General features: G+C 42.4%; 1 protein-coding gene and 1 long non-coding RNA gene across 6 annotated transcripts in view; one reads left to right on the top strand and one right to left on the bottom strand.

Annotated features, from left to right (window-relative positions):
- KCND3 (potassium voltage-gated channel subfamily D member 3) overlaps positions 1 to 22481 on the top strand; it is a 132554-nt gene that overhangs the window by 74478 nt on the left and 35595 nt on the right. For all 5 annotated transcript variants that reach the window (XM_005230312.4, XM_027797058.2, XM_005230313.3 and 2 more), the window contains exon 3: positions 22305 to 22467. In XM_005230312.4, the coding sequence (XP_005230369.1) occupies positions 22305 to 22467 (163 nt within the window). The remainder of the gene's footprint in view (positions 1 to 22304; positions 22468 to 22481) is intronic.
- The window catches only part of LOC114014190 (uncharacterized), a 261955-nt gene that overhangs the window by 206368 nt on the left and 33106 nt on the right, over positions 1 to 22481 (bottom strand). The window lies entirely within an intron of this gene.

The raw sequence follows: 22481 nt of genomic DNA, 5'->3' as shown, positions 1-22481 counted from the left end.
ATAATCTATTCTTCCAAGCTTTTCGTTCATTAGAGAGCACGCATTTCACTGTTCCCCCAGGATCCACCTGTGCGGTGTGCAGAGTATGCTCTTCACCATACCACACACGCAAGCTTTTAATTCAAAATGAAACTCCAGGGCAATGTGGGAGACCTGCAGTCACTGGTCCGCGCTCCAGCCTGGCCTACGAAGTACCCAGGCCATAATGAGAGAGCAAAGTCACAGCAACAGCCTAGGCTGACGTGTGCAAGAATCATTGCTGTTTAAATGCCAAAAAGCACTATACAACGCTAAAAGCGTCAGCAATAGCAAGCACTGAACAAGGCAGTATTTCAGCATTTCACAGCACCGATTCCACTGCTCTAACCTGCGCTCCTCTTGTCCATCAGGCCTGTACCCCCCTGCAGGGCTGGCTCCAGCTGGCCTCCCTTCGGTCTGCAGGAGGGAAGAGCAAACTTAATTACAGGGCAATGAGATTGCGTTAGCCTCTCACAACGGTGCAGGAGGATTCCCAGTGTCCCAGCTCAGGAGTCCCCGGGCTCTGGGAAGAGCACCCTCTAGCAATGACAGAGGAGGAACTGGGAACCAGAGTCCCACCAGCTGTTGGGGACGCACTTGCCACCAGCTGACACGTTCTGCCCACCTGTGAATGCTGCCGTACAAGAAGGGGTAAGCGCCAGACTCTTCCCCCAAACGCAGGCGCTGCTGGCTCCGGAGCCAGGCTGCCCGAGCATGCCGGTGTCTGCACCCCCAAGTGCCCCCACCCGTGGGGCTGCGCAGGGCCCAGCGCTGCTCAAGGTCTGCAGCACCCGCAGTGCGGAGCTCGGCAGCAGCAGCACAGCCGAAGGCTCGCACCTACTCCCCAGGAGACAGAGCTGTGCTATTAAGGTTGGCTAGAAGGTTATCACCGCAGGGGTCACGAAGCTTTCCTCTTTTGTCACAGCGCTCCTGCCTCACTTTGCTCTCCTGCTTAAATCAGCAGTTGTCTCTGATGAGCTCAGGAGGAAAGAGGTTGCATGTGCTTCGAATACGGACCCTCAGGGCCCCCATCTAGTGGGTATTTAGGTCAGTCTCTGTCTGCCACAGCTGCTGAGCCCAGCTCGCCAACTCAACAGGACTGTTGAATGCTCATCATTTAACACTGGCTTTACCTGACTTGCTGGATTATTCAAAGTGTCTTCCAGGACCGCTAATAGCAGCCCTTTGCTGCATGGTGAAGGAGTTCTTGAAGAAACAACTGCCCTGTGGGGTCAGCAAACAAACCTGTTTCTTATGAGCTTTTGTCACCTCCAAGGCTTGCATGATAAATACATCTAACTGTACACATTTGTTTTGCATCTCAGCCAAACAGACGGCTTGGGAGAACTGAGGGGATATTAAATTAAGCTAAGGTGAACCTTCTGGGAAAATTCAAGGGAACTTAATTGTATAGTATTAACTTTTAGCTATTTCTCCCTTTTTATTTGGCAAATACTTGTGAGCAAACTCTGCATTTAATGAGGAAGAAAGCACTGATGAAAGGATGGGGGTTTTTTTAACATCTTTAATTCCTGCTGGTGCTAGATATTTTCCCACTAGAATGCTTACAGGTGATGAGGTTACCCTGCAATTTTTTACCTATTACACCCTGGGCTAAATTAGATACAGGATATATATATACACACACACACATATATACATATGTATATAAACTTCAAGACGAACACAAAAATTTTAACTCATCAAACAGAGCCCTAACCCCTCTGCAATTTGCAAGTGCAAATGTTATGTATCATACGTAAGGTATACAGTTTCATTACAGAACAAAGAGGTATGCACACAGACCTTTGTATTCAATGGCATTGATCACTTGACATACTACCTCTGTCTCTAAATTTGTCCAGGATAAACTGCAGTGCCGAGATGCAATTTCCAGCAGTGTAAGTCATCGCAGGACTAGGAATAGAATCAAGGCTCTCTCCCTGACCCAGCTCTGGCTAACGGATAAAGTTATATTCTGAACAGACCCACATCAGGAGGGAATTGCTCAGTCACCTTGAGTCATGTAGGACTTGAGAAGGAACAACCCTTCCTAGTTACTGGAGCGCCTTGTGTGAGGGCCAAAGTCCAATGACAAAGTAATCCACAGGAGGGGTCTGTTAACAGGAGATCAAGCCTTTTGTCTCCAGGATTCTATTTTAAATCCAAACCATGTTGGTGCAGACTAAAACTCATCTGCTCCTGACAGCCAACTGGTTGCCTCTGAGAAAAGCATCACAGAATTCTGTATAGGCCATGAACAGACAGATAACCACAGCATCTTATATCAGCATTGATAAATATAGATACTTCTTATATAAGAAGGGACATTCAGGTCATTAATTTTTCAGGAAGATGTTCTCATTGATTTTCAACAGGAAATTCTGATCTTAAACATTGTATAAAATGGCATTTTGATATGATTAATGTCATCTACTGAACAATATGAATGCTTAATCAAAGTGTAAATAATGATTATGAAAATACATACTGGACACTGTATCAGTGCAAAGAGCAAATTCCCTTATATAAAGAGCAAGGGAAAACACTAGGGCTTACAAGGAAGGAAATCATAGCTCCTCACTTCTAGGCAAGGGTAACTGAGGAGAAAAGAGCTTGCTTAGGTTGTCCAGAGTCACATAAAGAGCCAAAAGCCACGTCCCTTAGAGACTCTACCTATCACTTCAACATCCTGTCGATGACATCTCTGTGTCTCCTGTACCAACACATCTCCAGGCAAAAGGAAGCTTACACTGGAGTGGTAGAAGCTGGCTTTGCGTTAAAGCCCATGCTAGAAATGACAAATGAAGGGCAAACACGTAAAGTTTATCAACTAAATAAATCTTAAAATAAAAGGATTTAGGAACACAGTAATGATCTCACTGCTTACATCAAGCACAAGCTGTGCATACCTTCATATTATATTTACTGTTATGAAAACATAAACTGGATTACCAGGGCTTAGTGCTTAAGCAGCCTGTTTCATTAGGAAGGCAAGGAACTTTGGCTGTTCAGATACTGCAGATGTGATTTAGACAGGACAGAGAAAAGAGGAGGACCAGGATAGTTTGCTGTTCAGAGCACAATTATACCAAATAAATAAAATTAATATCACAAAACTTACCAGCTCATATACATAAATCCAAACAAGGCTGGATGTTCTGAACCAAGCAGCCTCATCCCTGTAAGGATGTATGTGAGCTCTGTGAAGTCATTTAGGTTTTAACATCGTTTTCCTGAGGTAATAGGAAACATCACACTCTCACTGAAGGGTAGGGAACTTTTACCACTGTCTTCAGGGGACAACGGTATTATGTGAAGTACAATTATTAAGTGTAATGATGGGAATAAGGCTCATTTTACTGGGAAAATTCTAGTTCCAATGAAGTCTAAGACCATCCATTCATTTCAAAAGTGAAATGATTTCATTTGAAGAACCAAAAAACAACACCAGCAAGAAAAATTCCCTCCCAGCACAACCACAAGCAGCAGCGCTCAGGGGACCCAGGGACCTGCAGCAGCCGGAGCCCAGCACAGGGGTGGCCGGTGCGGCCGGGCTTGCGTTGCCACAGCCAGCAACCAAATCCCAGTGAAGCGCTCTCTGAGGAGAGCTGCACACCTGAAGTCCCTCTAGGATGCAAATAAAAGCGCTACGGATTCAAGGAATTACAGTTAATTTTCACTGCAGTGAAAGGGTCTGCAGCAGTGCACAGCGAACAAATAACAAAACTTAAACACTTTCTCATTCAGATTTATATCCAGATTTACTACTTAATAGGCTTATCATATGCACATCTCCACTGAGCCACACTTGTACGGCCCTGCTTTAATTGCAGAGCTGTAACTGCATTTCTTTTTGGTTTGTTTTGCTGGATTTAAAGTAATACTAAAAATCGCATTCCCTATGCTACAGCTATTCTGAACTCAGGTAGCTCAGCAGTCTGGGGAAGGATGTCCTCATTCCTCTGGCTTGTCTTCCTTAAAATAAAGCAAAGGTTTGTACCTCTAAGAAATGTTCAGATGTGAGATATTTTTATAATATATTTTTGATCCAGCACTGGATAGAAGAGGGCCGAAATCTCACTACTGCTGTTTTAGATTTGCAGGGGCTTAACTGCCCCATGAGTACAAATGGAGCAAAACATAGCTTTAAACTGTAGAGAAGTCAAAGAAATCCGTGTACTGAATCTAGTCAGCTTAAAGGTCAACCATAGATTTTCCTAAATCAGGATGAGTTAAAAAGCTCATTTGTTTCCCATTTATGCAAGATCTAAATACACACACACACACCAAAAAAAACCAAAACAAAAAAACCAACCCATCCAAAGAAACAAACCTATGGCATGCAGTTTTCCCTCATCTAATTCCCTGGCCAATCTGGGAAGATCTGTTCATAACTTATATCACTTTGTATGGCTCTTACAGCTGTTGTACTAATCTGCAGGGAAAAGGTGCAGCAGCTTCCTTGCCAGTCACAATATAAAATGTTGACAGATCCAAATGGCATGCTGCACTGCTTTTGCAGAACATACTGCGAGACATTTGAATTCTGACATCTCTCCTTTTTCTATGGGAAAGACAAGAATAAAAATGCATGCTGCAGATCTGGGCTCCTGGTTGTTTGTTTTAGGGTTTTTACATTTTGTTTTGGCTTGGTTTTGTTTGCTTGTTTATTCCAAAATAACCTTGGGAAATGAGCCTGCTGTGTATCACTCCCATAGATAAATTCAAAGAATGTTATCTGTGGTGGTTTGTACCTGGAGGAAGGATGGCGAATCAGTAATCGCACGAGAATGAATTCATAGTCAAGTGTTTTTATGCAAGCATCAACTCAGACTCAGCATTCAAAGTGTAGTATCTACAGGGAAAAGCTCAGCTTTTCAAAGAGCATATGTAGCAACAGGAAGAAAAAGATACCACAAGTGGCAAATTCAGAAATGCTCACTTTTCTCCAGGCATCTCCTTGTAATATATTAGAGAAAATAACGACTGAGGGGAAAACACAATGTGCTTAAACTACCTGTACTGATTGGGAAGGGGAAGGGGCTTCTTCACAGCAGAGGTGGGAATAAAGTAACAGACAATGGTTTGAATCTCAGGTTGTGCAAATAATGGAGAAAAATCTTCTAAGAAAGAAAGGAAGTCAGAAAATAAAATCTGCTGACAGGGAAGCTGTGAATTTACCAACTCTGCAAGCAGCGACAGGAAGGGCTAGACAGAGGATTTAGGACTAGACAAAAGATTTACTGGTGGAAACTGAGAAATGGTAATTTCACTATAGTGTAGTAGTGATGCCATAAAACAGACCCAGACAATATAGTCTTGTTTTTCCTGAAATACTTATGAATGTGCATAAAGATTTGGCTGCTCAGATGTGTAAAATATAAGGAAGGACCCGAGGTATCTACAGAGACAAGAACCATCATTCAGCTTCGTCCCAAGGTGCAGACCACAAATGATTTATTCTTATAACTTGTTTCTATTCATGCAATACTTAAACACACTTAGGGAATCACAGCAGGGTTTGATTTTGCTGATTGTCCCTTTGTGTACTAATTATTTTTATTAGCAAGTTAATTTTCATCACAAGCTGTCTGCTTTCTCATCTAGGAGAAACATATTTATAAGGCCAAAAGTTCAAAATCAACTTTCCGAGCATTACCAGAGAAGGAGAATACCATGCACATTTTATACTCCTGCAGCAAATACATTAGAAAACAATTCTGAAGATCAAAGCTGAAGCAGGTAAGGCAATTCAGCCTGTAAAGCGCACCCGCATGCACACACTCTGTCATACGTGTCCTGTCAGAACCTGCCTGTGACACACGACCAGGAGGAGAGGAGAGGTTCCTGGGCTAAGGAAAGGGCAGGCGAGCGGACGCTGCAGGAGATGTTGCCCAGCCCCAGCACAGGTGGGTGGGATGCGCAGATTCCTGCAAAGCTCCCCAGAAGCAGCCCCAGGCTGGGTGCTATCGGAGCTCAGGGTCACCTATCCCAAAGCCCCCCAGAAGCAGCCCCAGGCTGGGTGCTATCGGAGCTCAGGGTCACCTATCCCAAAGCCCCCCTAAATCACAAGTGGGATGACACCGTTCCAGTTCCACCACTGACCAGAGCTTCCCTGCAGCTTCAGAAAAACATGGCCTGAATTTCTAATTGCTCAGCATCCTTCAGCATCTTCAGAGGTAGATGAACACCGGAGAGCATGCTCCCCTGCCCTGCTCCATGCCTCACCCCAGTCCTCACCCCAGCCCCTTCCCGCTGTCACAGGGCTGCCAGCTGATGCCCCGCGGGTGCAGTGTCCCTTGCAGCCAGGCGCACGGCTTGCTCCGCAGGGCCACAGCGCTGCCTGGGCTGAGAAACTTGTCCCTGTTTTCTAATCCGATGCGATGTTCGGAGTGACAACACGGCTGGTGCTGCTGACTTTTCAAATTGCACAAAAGGGAATTTTACACTTTGGCAAACTGCCTACCTGAATTCTGGAGGAGTGAAAAAGGAGAAAACAAGTTTTGACTAGTAACATTTAAGGTGACACTATCAATCACTGGCAAACTTCGACTACTTTGGTTAATTTTTTCTCACAATGATAAAATACTCCACTGGTGGAGAAAATAACAGGGAGTTTCATGCAGGGCTATTTTTCTTCTTGTTTTTCTTTCTATTTAGAAGAAAAATCACATTAAATCTGCAGTGTTTTTAATCAAATACAAACAAGGGAAATTGAAATACGTACAAACAAGCCTGTATTTTCAATTGGCTTTTGTCGCTTCCCTTTAAAAGTTTATGGTTTGGATTATTTTTTTTCCTAATAAAAATCCAAAACATTTCAAGAGAAACCGATATTTGTCAGCATGTTCCTTTAGTCTGTCTCTGAAGAAAGGGGAGTCTGAAATAGAATTATTCAGCTAGCTCTAGACTCAGAACACTTCCCTGGAGGCGTAGATCTGGCAGCATGTAGGTGAATTTGACTTCTTACTCAGAAAAATTATCTATGAGTTATTAATATTAACACATGCTTAGAGGAACAAATGGGTAAGATATTCTAAAATACAGATAAAGATGGATCCTAGAGCCTGAATTCCTGGCACTCCAAGTGAAGAGGGCCAGCTGGCAGTGGGCAGTGAAGGAAAGGGGTCACACAGTTACCTTACGACTTCAGGTGACCACTGAGACTGAAGCTCAGGGCCACCGACTATCCTTGGAAGGGATGCTGCCTTCCTCCGCGTCCCACTTCTGCACTGGAAAGCAGCTTGTGAGTACCTGCAATCCTGTAGCCGCATCAAGAACAACCAAGCAAGGGGTATGCTGGTATTCTCAGCAGCGTCCTCTCCACCAGCGTCCTGCCAGGCTAGCTTCATCCTGCCACCCATCTCATCAACTGCTAGAATGGTGACCAAAAAGTGAAACTGGTTTCTGCTACAAGTTTAGACGGATCCATAAAGTGCTTTGGAACCTGCAATAGACATACCCCCCCACATATGTGACACACGGTGCTAGGAAGAGCCTGTATGTCTGTAATGTACGAATCCGTAAGACGCCCCTTTCCATAAGAGCTGTGCTCATCCAGAGTAAATCCTCTCAGACAATCCAAAAGACACTGCTGTGCTGTCATGGTGGCTCTTGCCAAAGGAAGCGGATAAAATCAAGGGATCATTCATTTGAAAAAAACTGCATAAAACCAGAAACAAAGACTCCCTAATTTATTTGTCATACACTTAACAGAATAAATTTTGTATTGCAGTGTGGTGTTTAAAGCTCACCATTTCTTTTAATAAGGCACATTTAAAAGAAAAATAGAGATATAAAAGAAGATAAAAGCGTAACTAGCATAAGAAAAATCCATTCGTTTTCACTGTCTTCTGTGACAATGTTTTGCTGTCCTGCACTAAGTAGGTTTGCAAAGGGGCATCTGTATTTCTTGGGGTTTTATTATTTTTATTTTTTGCTATACAATCAAGAAATGAGGGAAAAGAAGTTATTTCAGGGCTTGCAAAAAAATCAAAATTTATTCATAGAAAAGAAAGCAGAAGGAACACAGTTAAGAGAAAGGAACGGTGAAGTCATCTAGCTTGTAATAAAGTCTATAGCTAACTAGCCACAGGTGCTCTTTACATCCCAGGAGCAAATGAGAGTATGATTGATAGGGATACGATAATGGTTCTGCAACCATAATACAGTCTTTCTGGAGTACAGGTTTGCACCTGCTCAAAGATAAGGCATTAATATTTATTTAAACAAGACTATTAAAAAGGAGGGGGGGCATGGAGAAGAAATCATTAAGTATCTAAACAAGGCAGAACAAAGCATGCCCACGCCAAACGAGTCTTCTGCATTGCAGAGGAAACACCCCAGCTTCGGTTAGCAGAGCTAGGCACAGGTTCTGGATATGATCTCCCAATTTTTCATGGTATATCATGTTCAGACTGTGCCTCTTCTGCAGCGTAAAGCTGTGCCTATTCGCTAGGTTGCCTGATGTGATCTAAAATCAGAGTGGATTTCAGTATTCTATGTAGTGTCTATGGCCAGATTTACAAAATTATTTAGGTGCATAAAGATGCAAATAGCATTAGGCTTGCACCAGTGCTTCAGTGATCCCTCTTATGAGCCCAATTACTTTTGCAAATCCAGCCCTATGTCAGTTCCAATTCTGCTCACAAGCCAAGTGAGTCTGTGGATGAGATCACCAAGTCAGGCAAAGCAAGGCTGAAAGAACATACTCAAGCACTACGTGCTCGATGCACGTGAAAGCACTGAAATACATATCCACAAGTCTTCAATTCACCCCGATTCTGCTTCGCTTAGAAGTAAAAGCTGAGCCAGTCCGCGCTACAAACACACCGCTCCCAGTTCCTCAGCATCGGAACTCGTGCACTCTAAAAGAGAGGTCCTGGAACCTGTCCTGCCTTCCACCCTGGGACATGGTTTTACAACATTTGCAATATCATTTGTAATTCTACTGAAGGGCAATAAAGAAAACTCCTTTCAAATCTTTCTGATCTCAGTAATATCCTGTCCACTCCAAGTCATCCTTCAAGGACCAGTTCCACATCTGAACTCCCGGATTGCCTTTCAACCCACTACTACAGGGATTTGTCCCTTACGTTTCCAGGACTTGAGTAGCAGCCTGCATTGAAACAGCTTCTGCAGAGCTTACAAGGGCTCTCTGCAACATGACCACTTTGACGCTCATGTAATTCTTCCTGCCACTAAAATGTGTCTTTCATTTACAATGTATGCCTGATCCAAGTAAATGCTTAATTCCTTTCTTATGTCACTATCTGATGACAAATGCTGCCTTATTGGATCACTTTCTTTTGGAAAGGACAGTAGTATATATTTAGGTAATATTCGGCCCTTGAATAGCATTTTACATCTGCAGGAAAGGGAAGCATTAATCAGATAGGTCTAAAACTAACTGGAACTTGTATGCAACTTTCTATTGCCTTGAATGAAGTGTGTTTCTGACATCGCTATTTTTTAAAAATATGTATTTGTGAAATTGTGTTTATTAGGGTCCTTATTTTATGGATAAAGATAATAGGATGTAGAGAGAAGTGTACAGCTCGCATTATTTTATTTTTTAAACATGAGCTATACCTTTCACTTGTGCCACATCTCTCATTCCAATAAACCTGACATACTTTATGCACTTCATTATTTGATCATAATTGCTAGACTGTTGAAATAGAACTTCTGATCAGGAAAGGTACTCTATGCAAATTTACAGAATTATAGCTATTCTTAAATATAAAATATTTCAAACTATTATTTAAAGAGAAGCTTAGGTGCTTAAATATAATTAAAGAAATCACACTTCTAAGGAGATGATCAAATTACAACAGCTTTACTCTTCCAATAAACTAGTCAAGCCCCATTTTATAGGAACTGTGAGAAAGAGGTTAGTTGTGCCTCTGTGTGTTACCATTCCCAGTGCTAAAGCAGAGCTACCTCCACACGGAGGCAAAACTTAAAATACTGCAGCAAGAAAAACACTGCGCAAGGAGAACTGCCTCCAGGTTGAGAGTATTCACCACTTTTTTTGCTGGAAGGGTGATGGGCACTGGAACAGCTTGCCCACTGAGACCACGGAGCCTCCAGCCTTGGGGACATGGAAAACCCAACAGCCACAGCCCTGAGCAACCTGCCCAGGGCAGGGGTTAGACCATGTCTCCAGAGGACCCTGCCAACCTCAGCCACTCTGCGATGCTGTGGCTTCACCATACACCCAGAGCAGACATTCTAAGTCTCTTGCCACGAACGTGGCAGGGTCTCCAGCGATTTCATCAGTCTCTGTGAATCCCTGCAGAAAGGCTGTGGAAACTTTACAGACAATCCAGGTGTTGCATGGCATTCCTCTCTCAGAAAGCTTTTAGAGTGTGAATCAATTATATATACAGCGATCAGCGCATCTTCTGACCAGTATAGAGAGTCCTGGGATGTGCAACAGTCCATTACAACTTACTCCTTTTTCTTCTGCACACTTCTTCAACTCCTTTGAATCTGCTTCCAAGTTCAACTTTTCCAGAATCTGAGGCTTTCAAAAAGCCAATTCTTAAAAAGCTAATTAATTCCCCACAGGCTTTTTTTTTAAACTCAGTAAACATATCTGAGATTGCTTTTTGTATAATCAGTGTTAGCAGCTCATTAAAATGCACAGTATGTGTATCATTTTGAATGTGACATGGCTCAGCATGGATGCTCAAGCTGCTTAAAAAGACAGAAAAGAAAAAGATGAGGATAAAATGAAAGCAAAACCCCAGCATTTCCTTTAAGCTGACACCAGAGTTAAGAATTTAAGACAGGGCAGGGAGCCTCCAACCCTGCTATTAGGTGAAAAGTCTAATTGCTCCATGCACTGACTGCCCTCTCCAGCCTGTATGTTTTCTGAAAAGATTCCTTTTACAGAGAGCTTTAAGGTGCTACAAAAAAAAAAAAAAAAAAAGAACAGATTCTACTATAAGGTTATTGTATAAGGTTTTCACCCCGAGTAATATCAGGATTCCTCTTGAATTAATAATGAAGTAATTTAAAAGGCCTTTAGTGTATGCAGTCAGAAATAAATAATGCCGTAATCTGGGACATTTTATTTTCCATTAAAACAAACACTTTTTAAAAAGTGTGTGTTATTGACAAGAGAAGCACTCAGTTGCTAACATGCCAGATGCCATGTATCAGATGATGGTCAGATGGACAATAATACTCAGGACTTTTTCCTACTAATTCCTGAGTATTATCGATGCTTGATGGCTGTAGAAAACAGGAAGGTTAAAAATATTACTTTGGGTCACAACGAGAAAACCCAAGATGAAGGGCTCACTCAGTAGTGGGTGGATGCAAAGCTGCCATTTCACTTTAATTGGCCTTATTTCAGGTGGTGTACACTCTATATTGGATAAAATATACCTCTATTCATTTACAGACTAATTATAATGGCAGCTCCAGTAGTAAGCCATTGCACAGGAGCACCCCAGGGTGACAAGCCTTGCACATCAATTGCACATGATGGTTGGACTCAACGATCTTCTCAAAAAGTTTTTTCCAACATAAATGATTCTATGATTTGATATCATACTAGTAAAATTATAACAATGCTAAATCATAAACTAATTAGTAACTGTGTGTACGGTGACTTCTTTAACCATGTTACCATCACAAGCTGTTAAGCAAAACACCTCTGAGCATCAGAACTGACGCTGCAGGCTTCCCCCCTCACCTGCATGCAGGGAGCAGCCATACAGCTGACATTAGCTGAAATAAAATAAATGAATAAATAAAAAGATCAGACTGTGATGCCTCATTACAACTTGCACACATGCCACAGCTCTATGGTTTAAGGGCCAAACAGAACCCACGGGTGGTGACTGCCCCATACCACTTGCAAGGGCTACTTCTTATAAATGGATTTGAGTCTTAGTGCCCACATTAGAATTTAAATTAAGTTAAATATTGACCAAGGAAGAACTTGCTGTCAGGTTCAGGGTGAAATGCTTCAATTACCAAGGAAGCAGGAGACCTTGAAAATAACCTCCTACTTTCACCTTCACAGGGAAAAAAAGATATGGAAATACACAGCAAGGGGTGGCCTTTTGTGTCAGAAAAGAGAATTATATGGATATTTTTTGCTCATGTATGGCAATAAATCCTCACTGTTATGGTAAAGTTTCTCCTTAACCAATATGGTGAGTTGAAGCGTTAAACAGTAATTTGTTGTGAACCTATACACATTTTTCAATTCTTCCGACAAAAGAACCACTTTGAGCAAGAGACTGCCCTAGAGATCCACACAAGCCCCTGATGCTGCCAGTACCATGACTCTAAGAATTTGCAAGCTTGGAATAGAAGAAAAAAAAAAAAAAAACCCAAACCCCCAACTTCCCTGGTTCAGGGAACTGAGGACCTTTGCAATTTGCCAAACACAAGTGTAAAATGGATTCTGACTCTTTTCTTGTTGGACTTCTCATTATTGTGCAACCTGCCCAGCAACACACACAGATTTCCAGCGTGCGATCAGTATTGCTGAAGGGTTTGAGGTGCATCAACACGTAGCAGTTGCTCTTCATTTGAAATTCCCTAGTGCAGAGAACTTTGGAACAGCATGAAATTACCACCCACCCCCCACTGGTCCTGGACTCTATTGAAATGTTTCCTCTTCACACTTGTCTTCTGCTCAGAAAAGTAACAGCCCAGATAACATCTTTGGTGTTTCCTGCTAAGTCTTCTCAATAAATTCTACATCAAAATAACTCTGTCAATTGGATAAAAATCCGTCTAACCAAAAATGCTGTTAAGTTCAGAAGGCTAACGAAAAAAAAATAATCAAGATTTACAAACTCTAAGAAAGCTTTTTCTGCTACACCTATCACTACTGAAACTGAGATTTGAGGATCAAAAACTTAGATGACAGCATAGCTGCTTGGTGATGCACGAAGCCAAAGAAAACTGAGATCAGTTTTTTGCTAGATATATCAGCTTTGCAAGAACTAAAAAGAATAGAGCTTCTTCTGAAAAGCTGACTGAATAAACATTAGGAATAAAAGACAGTAAGGTGTGGAGGTTAAGACTGAAGGCATTTTCTGCAAAGTGAAATTCAGGTTTTCTTATACCGATTCTAGATTGAAGCAGATTCCTTTTTCTCCGAGTAACTTATACCAACAGTTTAAATTTTCCTTTTTTGTGTGTGTAATAAACTAGTTAATGCTTTATTAAGTGGTCATGGAGAAACCTGAGATATTATAAAAAACCAAAACATCTATTTTTATATAGTGAGATGTGTATGACATAGTTAACTGCTATTTCTGTTAAAGCAGTAAACAATTACCCTAAACGTCATTCCTAAGTTATATAGACCAACGGGATGTTCCAGATTTCAGTCCCTAGTTTTGTCATCCCCTCCTGTGACAGTGACAGCCAGGACCAAGGCAGACAGTCCACATCTACCATTAAGGGAGAGCAAACAGGAGGTCTCCGATGCTATCTCTATAAATGCATTTGCTGGCAGAGCTGAAATGCAAGCGATTCTCCATTCAGAGAAATGTAATTTCTTGCAGTAGTTTGAGGGGAAAGGGAGAGGAGTAACAACAGTGTATTAGCTTGGGTTTGCCAAATGCAAAGAACAAACATTCATCTTAGTACCATTTCAAGAAGATGAACAAGCAACTTGAACAAGCATGTTCTCATCTTTTCAGTGAGCAGGAATTAAGTATGTGCTTCATATGAAGCAAAGGCTGAAACGATGTGCTCAGCTGGGACCACTGTGTTAACTGGTACAGGTTCCCCATTTGCTTTGAATAATTCATGTCAGCTACAATGAAGAAAGATTTCTAGCAGTTGGTACACACTTGAAAATTATAAGGAGCAAAGAAATCACTGACTGAAAGTCACAAATATGGTGCAAGTCACAATTTGCAGAGGCGATGAAATTACAGAACCTGAGTCAGGTAGATGACAGCATTAGTGTGGAAAGGGTGATTAGTGTGAAAGGTATTAATAGAGGATATGCAAAGAGGCTCTCTCCTCTCAGCACTCCTGTGACTGAAGCAGAAGATAAAGTTGCTTATGCTCCCGTGAAGAAAGCCGCTCCCATCCTGCTGCGGCTCCAGTCCAGCCCGCAGGACTTTAGGAAGCGACATTTGTGGTCACCCCATCTCTCACACCAAACCAGGTTTGCAAACCCACAGGTGTCCCTGCAGGAAGGAGGGTGCTCACCCTCCTATCGTAATCCCTTTTTCAAAGGTCTCTAATAATATTTCTTGCCCTGCTCCTTTTAATGAATGGTAATAGAGAACACTTGATTAGAAGCCTTTCATCATTTTAGGACTAGGGGCTTTAGCTTTCTGACCTACTTTGCTTGCCAATGAAATTCCATTTTTAGCTTCAACTCAAGGTCTGAGTGTTACCCAAATTCAGACCATCTGTTTTAACTGCCTACAGGCTGAGAAGTTGATCCAAACCAGGAAGAATAAATGGAACCAATGTGTGCATATATTAAGTATTCTCAACCCTCAGCGTATTAAATAACCTACTCAGTTTATTCCCGAGTCTACATAAACATTCCTGTTTCTCTGGGCAGTGCCTGCTGTTGTTGTAAGGAATATTTACAATACCAGTTGCTCTCAGAGACCCTCAGCCAAATCACCTTTCTGGTATGAGTACAGGAATGAACAGGCTACAGCTGGCCCAAGTCACTACTCTGATCCCTTAGTGTGGCTTTGGTGAGGGTTGGTACGGGTTACATAGAAGTACAGATCCCCCCTGAGCAAGTCATTAGGGAATAACCTGCCTCTCTTTCTAATTCTTACTGTTAGAGATGCAACAGAACTTGCATCTCCTCAGTGATCCTTTTTCATCCCAGATGACGTAACTGCATGGCCTCGCTGTTAATAACAAGACAGCTGGCCAGTCCTTTCATGAATCTCTAGCAAATTCCCCACAGTATCTTGAAACAGTGGGTTTCAATGAAATAACTTCTTGCACTGTGCAGAAATCCCTCTCAGTTTTAAACATCCTATCTTCCCATTTCATTGCACATTCACTTCTGTCAGTATGAGAAAAGGGCATAACAGCATCAGACCTTTCTTCCGGATTTCAGATACCTCTCTCAGTCCTTTTATTACACAAAAAGCTCAGTAACAAATATGAATTTATAAATCATAACAAAATTAAAAAGGCAACATTACCTGGAAAATCCCTACTAAGTAACTGCTGACTGCAGCTTTACAAAAAATCAAAAAGAATCAGAGTACTGAAAATAAGCTTCTGCTGCTAGCATTGATATGCATCTACAGCACTCATCCTTTGCAGCTTGGCTGATGGATGTAATTTTCAGCAGAATATCTAGGGAGGATGAGAGCATCCATGAAAACATTAACAAATAAAATACGCCAAGGAAAAAGAAAACAGTAGTGTAAAACCAAGCCAGACACTAGAGAAGTTGAATACCCAGCTGGGGAGCTGCCCAGCTCAAAACAAGGCAGAAAATAAGTATATTTAATGTAAAAGAATCCTAGCATGAAATAGGCTCTGTACTTCCTGGACACAGCTGATTTGCTGTTCAAGTCTGTCATTTGACAGCCTGTTTATAGATTCTCTTGCTTCAAAGCCGTTATGGCTCTGTTTACAGCATGCTCTTTCAGGAAGTACCACAAGCCTCCTCACGTGTCAGGTTTCTCAGGCGTTCATCAGTGCATCTCATTCCTTCTAGGATTAGTATATTTAAAAACCTGACATTAACACACCAGACTGTCCTCATGGACATGGATTACCGAGTCTGTGTCTGCAAAACACTTTCAAGAGACTTCCATATTTTCAAGATGCCATGCCAGCATTAACTAATTAATCCTCACGACACTTGCACAGGACAGCTCTGAAAATATCTTGACCTCCCTTACGGACATGGTAAAATCAGATAGGAAGTGGACCTGTCTTTCCCGAGGCCATCATACAAGCCCATGACCAAGTCAGCTTTCAGGAGCGCTCCATCACCGGTTCTGTCACACGCCTGCATTCAATCCATCAGATGACACCGCTGCTCAGCAGTTCCAGAGCCCTCCTCCCACATTCCCAGTACACATGTGATGCATTAAATCCCTGTGAAAGTTTGTATGCCTCTGCTGAAAAAGGCAACAGCATCTTTGTGTGCCTGGAGGTATGAATATGTGACAGGATAAAACCCAGCTGGGCAGGAGAATGGCACACGTGAGCAGCAGCTTGCAGTGCTCTGGAGAGCCGTGGTTTTTGATGGGGCAGATCCAGTAAGGCAGATGAAACCACTAATGTGGCAGAGGAACTGTGAATTAAACCCAAAACAAAAGATGTAACTATCCCCAGCCCCTGTACCATAGCTGTTAATTCCCTGTTCATTTGTCATGCACAAAAACAAGAAAGAAATGAGTAATATTTGCTTTTGTTTTCATTGTATCATTGGAAGTGACACAATCATCATTTCACTGGAGGTTCAAAGCAGCATTAGCATGATTACATCGGACTTGTACCTATTAAGTGGAGGGACATGAGCTCCTCTGAGCTGTCAAATGCAACATATGCAGTCTCGCAATGCAACTGAAATATTTTTTCTGAATTTCAGACTTTTTTTTCTCCTTTGGGCAAATCAAAACATTGCATAGTGATTTAGTTACAGTATAAAAAAGGACCTCTTGCACCTGGAAAGCTACATGCTAATTCCATGCTTTATTCTATCACTTTCATGCAAAAGGCTTTCAAAATCATATTCTATTGTATGGCACATAATGTTATTATTCTGTCCTTATTGTCCTAAAAGCAGGAGCTTACAGGCTGGAGTGAAATCTTCTTTTGACTCTGCTGTGCCGGGCAAAAGGTTAGAGACATAAAGAAGCTCTCAAAGAGCTGTTAATGCCAGTATGAGGCAGAAATACTAAATCATTTGAAGCAGCATTGTTTCTCTTTCTATCCTCTACGAGATATTTCAGCTTTCATAGGCTGTGTGTGAAAACCACACGGTTTTGCATCACTAGGCAGGAGATGTCCCTTGACCACTTAAACACAGCAACCTGAGAAAGAACAGTCCTCCTCTGGCCATCCAATCCACAAACCAGCTGTCCCCATGTTCTTCTGTTGGCTCTGCAACCTAAACCAAATGTCTGGGGGCACAGGATCGTGCACCAGGACCCCCTGGGTGTGCTGCTTCGTGGGTCTGCCTGCCATTCTTTGAGCCAGCTCTGGAGATGGGGATGGGTACTGGACCTGATGCTCTGTCCAAAGACAGGTCTCCTACTAGTAAGGAGGAAGATGTTGGGATACAGGTTTATCAATTTTCAATTGCACCCCGATCTCCTCTGCATCTAGAGAAACCAACAGAGACAACAACTATACAATAATGGCAATTTATGAACCATAAGCCCCTCCCCAGGTGCCCAACTTATACTGGCTGAAAAGCTGGCTCGTAAGGCGGCTGCTGGAGAAGAGCATCCTCTGAAAAACTGTTTCACTGTCCCCACAGCGCTGTTACTGCTATAGCACCTTCCAGTGTCCCTATACCATAGGATCTTCCAGCTTTTTGACTAAACTCCCTATTTCTAGGGCTGTGAATGTTGCACAGAGAGAGAGAGAGGATCATCAGAGATGCTGCTGAGAGTCTATTTTTAGAGTGAGTCATTTGATGAGCTGTTCAGCACCTTATTTATTGCTGTCTCCAGCTGGGGAACTAAGCAGTGTCCAGACACCTCTACTGCTAAAACCAGAATTTGGAAGCAGTGACCTCTATTTGATAACATTTTCTGTACTGACAGAGAGAAAAACAACAGGACATTATGCTGTCGAGGCTAATAGCTGCTAATTAGGGTGAGTGACATATGACCCCTTTCATAGCCAAAGAACACAGAAGTCACACTACAAATAAAAAAAAAGTGGAAATTCTGCATTCATGGTCTTTTCCATCTAATGAGTGACCACTTTGTTTCTTTTCCTGATTCATCTGTTTAAAGCTTTACTTGACCTTTACATTATGTGTACAGCAAGTAAAAGTCTCAGCATTCACAGTGTCTCCTTGGTGGGAAATGGGGCTTTGAAGGGACCAGGAGAAGACAAGGGGACAAACCGAAGCTATGTCATTGGAGACATGGGATACATGTGCAGAGGCTCCAGAACCACTGTCAGCATGCAGAGGGAGCACTGCAGGGAACACGGCAGCAAGGGCAGTTCTTCCCAAAGGTTACACACCTTCGCATGCCCCAGTGCTCATCTGGCAGCAGGGGCATCTCACCTAGCACAGCCAGCAAGCAGAGCAAAGCATTCAGCAACTGAAAACTGGCTGAATCTGTTGCCATTTAACAGGATTCCTGGCAAAATAAAGAGCAAAGATATTTTTCTCTAGGCATGTTCCACATCTAACCTAGCTGATGCTCAGCATTAATCTCTGGACAAGCCTGGAGCCACGTACAGGCTGTGTTTACTCCACATTTCTGTACAACTGCCTTGCATTACTAGTATTTGTAACACCGCAGCACTTACGGGTCCTGCTGGGTGTTGGGTGCATTCAGAACATGGAGCAGCTCCTGCTCCAAAGAACCCAGGACCAACTTAACCAAGTGGGCAAAGAACAAGTAACCAATTGCCATTTCATAACCGGGGAACTGAGGTACAGAAAGCTGAAATGATTTAGTAAAGGTCACATTAAAAGTCTACTGAATTTGCAGCCTCCCGTTGTTACATTACAGGCTCAAACATCCCATCAGACCCTCTGAATGTTAATCATTACCTAACTCTTCTGTCTTCTTGCTGCTCTAATGAGTTTATTGATGAATTACTTAAAGCGCACTTTCTGTAGAAGAAATTTTTTTAGGTGACAAGTTGCCTTTTACTAAACAAATTAATGGCAAAGTTAAGTTCTCTCATTCCAGTCTGGGAAAAACAAGTTTTAGGTGTAAAAATGCCCAATTAGTAGTAACTGAAATCCAATATTTGAATTATTTGGCACTGCATCTGTTATAAATATGCCATGTGGCCATTAGTACCTTGTGGTACCATCAGGACAAAAATAGTCACTCCAGCAATTAATATTGCAGTAGCTGCGTATGCCAATATAGAACAACTGCAACTTTATAGGTTCATCCCAAACCTCATCATAGTCAAAGTCAAAGGGAAGCCTCTCATTAAGTGCAAGGAGACCTAGATCAAGCCCCAGCTGGGTCTTACTGATCAAAATGCTAGGACATTTCTAAACACCAGTGTCACTCACACCACAGGTCAGCCCAGTAAAGCCAGAGAACAGGGCTGCAAGCGCACAACATGCCACACAAACCCAGAGCGACAAATCCATCTGTGTTCTCTCCACAGACAACTCCGAAGCAGAACCAGAAGTCAGTGTTACAAGTTTTAGGTCTTGCTCCTGTGCAGCCTGCTCTAGCTAGTACAAGATCATGGCAGTATCTCTCATAATAGTTTTGCAAATGAAGTTCTACATCTCTCCAGCAAAATCCGCTGTGTTCCAAGACAGTGTGATCTTTCCTGATGGTGTTTTAAAGGACCTTCTCTGAAGTCCCAAGTAATGAGGTAACTCTCAGTCTGCATGTAAGAACAAAACTCTACAAGACAGACTGTGAGCCAGACACTTATTATTATACTTTCTACAAATGCACAGAACGGCTTTCTCTCAGTTCTCCAGGTCACTGAGATCATGTTTGAGGTCTATGATTAATTTTCAGCCTTATTGTGTTAAGGGGCAGCAGGAGAAAAGTAAGAAAGATTATTTTTTTTTTTTTTTAGAACAGTGTTAAATGAGGCAAAAGACCTTATCACTTAGCAAGAGCTTTCAAACTATCTTTGCATGGAGCAGCAGCTAAAAAGTTAATAGACATAAATAGCATTTTATTGATTTGAGGTATTCTGAGGGATTTTAATGCAGGTGAAGGCAGGAGAACAGTTCTGCTTGGGATAATTAAGCCTTAGCTAGTGAAGCCTGAAGCATTTATACAAAAAAAAAAAAAAAAAAAAACCCAAACCAGAAAATGCCAAAGAAAACCTGTCACTTAGCCTGAAACTAAGCCTCTCCTGCGACACAAGCGAGTCTGATAGCCCAGCGATGATGAACTTTTACCCAGCTGTTTGGCCATACTGTCCAGCCACCCAGCCTAGAAGGAGAGCACATGAGAGACTCCCAGGAGCAAGTAGTTAATGTGCAACAAGTTCTGCTTTTATTCAGAGACTCTCATACCAACGAGTTTGTGGATGGGGGAAAGAAGTTCAGCTGATAATAAAAGTGTTTTGGATAATAAAGTTGTTTCGGAATACTTGTTTTCCCCTTGGATGTGAATTATTCTTAGCTCAACTCTATTCCCATAAAAGCTCTTTGTTGGTCATATGGTGACATCAAAGGTAAAAATAAAGTCTCGACTGGAGATCATTCTGCTTTTCAGTATCTGCTGCATGAAACACTAGAACATTTCAAAGAGCATGGAAATCCCAAACACCATCTGATAGCAACTTAGGGGCCTCTCCAGATTTCAAGCACCCTGAAACAAGGAATATCTTCCTTAGGGCCCAGTTTTAATATTAGCATCCTCTCCCTGTCTGCTGCAGAACTTCAGCAGGCTGCAGTGCCTAGCTCCTCTCTTCTACTCCAGGGTGTAGGCAGGTCACATCAACCTGCTTGTAGTGGGATTTCAGAGTACAATGCATCCTCCCGAGTCACAGAGGTGCTTTGGGAATTCCTGTACCCCTGTGGTTTGTACACAGTCATAGAATTACAGAATCAACAAGGCTTCAAAAGACCTTTAAAATCATCAAGTCCAAGCGTAAACCTTGCACTGCAAAGCCCAACAGTATTTTTAAAAATCAGTTGCTACTTGCCTGCTTGCTTCTCCTTTCCTCTAGATGAAAATTACTTCAATGAATATTGATATTAACGTACATTTGCAGGCAAGCATGTAATAAACGGCTCACTGAAACAAGGCCTGTAAATTCAGTCAGTGGCTGTGCTAATCATGTTCCTATCGTACTCAGGGGCATTAACTACTCCACTAACAAGCTTTTTGTTACATGATCAGAACATGCTGCAATCCACAGCCAGCTTTCTGGATGGGTTTTTATTTGCCTATCATCCATTTGCAGAAGAAAGCACTGAAGTCACTTCCAGAGGGCAAACTGCGGGGGAGGAAGAGCCTCCTATGGAGGTTGCCACTGCAGCTGCGGAACATTTGCATTGCCAACACCTGATGCCTGCTGGGTATCAGGAGCTGTGCTGTGAGACGGGGAACTGCGACTGATGGCGCAGTCAGTTAGAATTAAGAGGTCCAGTCACCTGAGATGCAACATGGGGGTTGTGTTGGGCCGAACTGTAAAAGGGAATTCAAAATCCCCATTATCTTCGCTGTAACGCAGCATTCAGTGAGACAGCACAGTCAATCAGGTGCCCGAGTCCCACAGCAGTTTCAGTACTGTATGTTCCATGAGGGAATAACAGCTATGATCCTTCTTATGGCACTGATGAGTAGCCATAAGGCCAAGCACATTTGTTTTCTTTACAGAAGGACAGTATTAAAGCTTAAAAGTATAAAACTGCTGCAGAAAGCTTTTCTGATATGCAAAGTAAAAACACAAAAAGCAAATGAGCACTCAACAGAGGAGTGATTTCTGTCCTGTGGAATCCACAGAACCTAAAGCAGAATCATCTTCCACCTGCACAAAATGGATTGTTCCATCTTAGATTCTGCCAGCATTATTTAACACATAAATTACAACTGCTAATGAAGATTGCTGGGTCAAACCCAGTGCAAAGGTTTGAATGTTTTTCAGCTGGTCTCATATTCCTGAGAACTCACTCTTTACTGAATCCAGGCACTGAATGAACCCCAAATTTCTGACTGTACAGATGGCAAGAAAACTGCTGGGTTTTGAAATGGAAGTGTAAATCAGTCCTCATTTGCACCTGGACACAAGGGAATGAAAATATATGAACCTGCTCACAAGCAGACGTACAGCTTTACATTTGTTAGAGCTCATCCACACGGAGAGGTAGGTACTAAATGAGCAAGGCTGTGAATATAACATACCCAGCAGCAGCCCGCACTGGCACATCTATTCTGCAACAAAAGTGCCTTTCTTTGGTTTAGCTTACTTCATTACCAAAGCACGGTGTAAATTGTCATCTCTGGGATGACAGCACCACGTGAATTGTTGCTTGCATGGTTCATTTCTAAGCTTTAGTGTCTAACCTGGACACATGCTGCTACGCACTCAGGGAACCTGAAAAGGCTTTTGGTGCCATTGCACTTGTCTGAAGGAGGGGCTTCCCTTTTTTTTTTTCCCCCCTCTAGTTATGGTGACATGGTGCCCAAGACAATTGCTGGGAAGATATTTGGCTCCATTTGCTCCCTGAGCGGGGTGTTGGTCATTGCTCTGCCGGTTCCAGTCATTGTTTCCAACTTCAGCCGAATTTACCACCAGAACCAGAGAGCCGACAAGCGGAGAGCGCAGAAGGTAAGCCGTCCCGC

Source organism: Falco peregrinus, chromosome 16 (assembly GCF_023634155.1).
Source record: "Falco peregrinus isolate bFalPer1 chromosome 16, bFalPer1.pri, whole genome shotgun sequence".
Classification (NCBI taxonomy): domain Eukaryota; kingdom Metazoa; phylum Chordata; class Aves; order Falconiformes; family Falconidae; genus Falco; species Falco peregrinus.
Note: the sequence above shows the minus strand (reverse complement) of the source record. Positions and strands in the feature narration are given on the sequence as shown.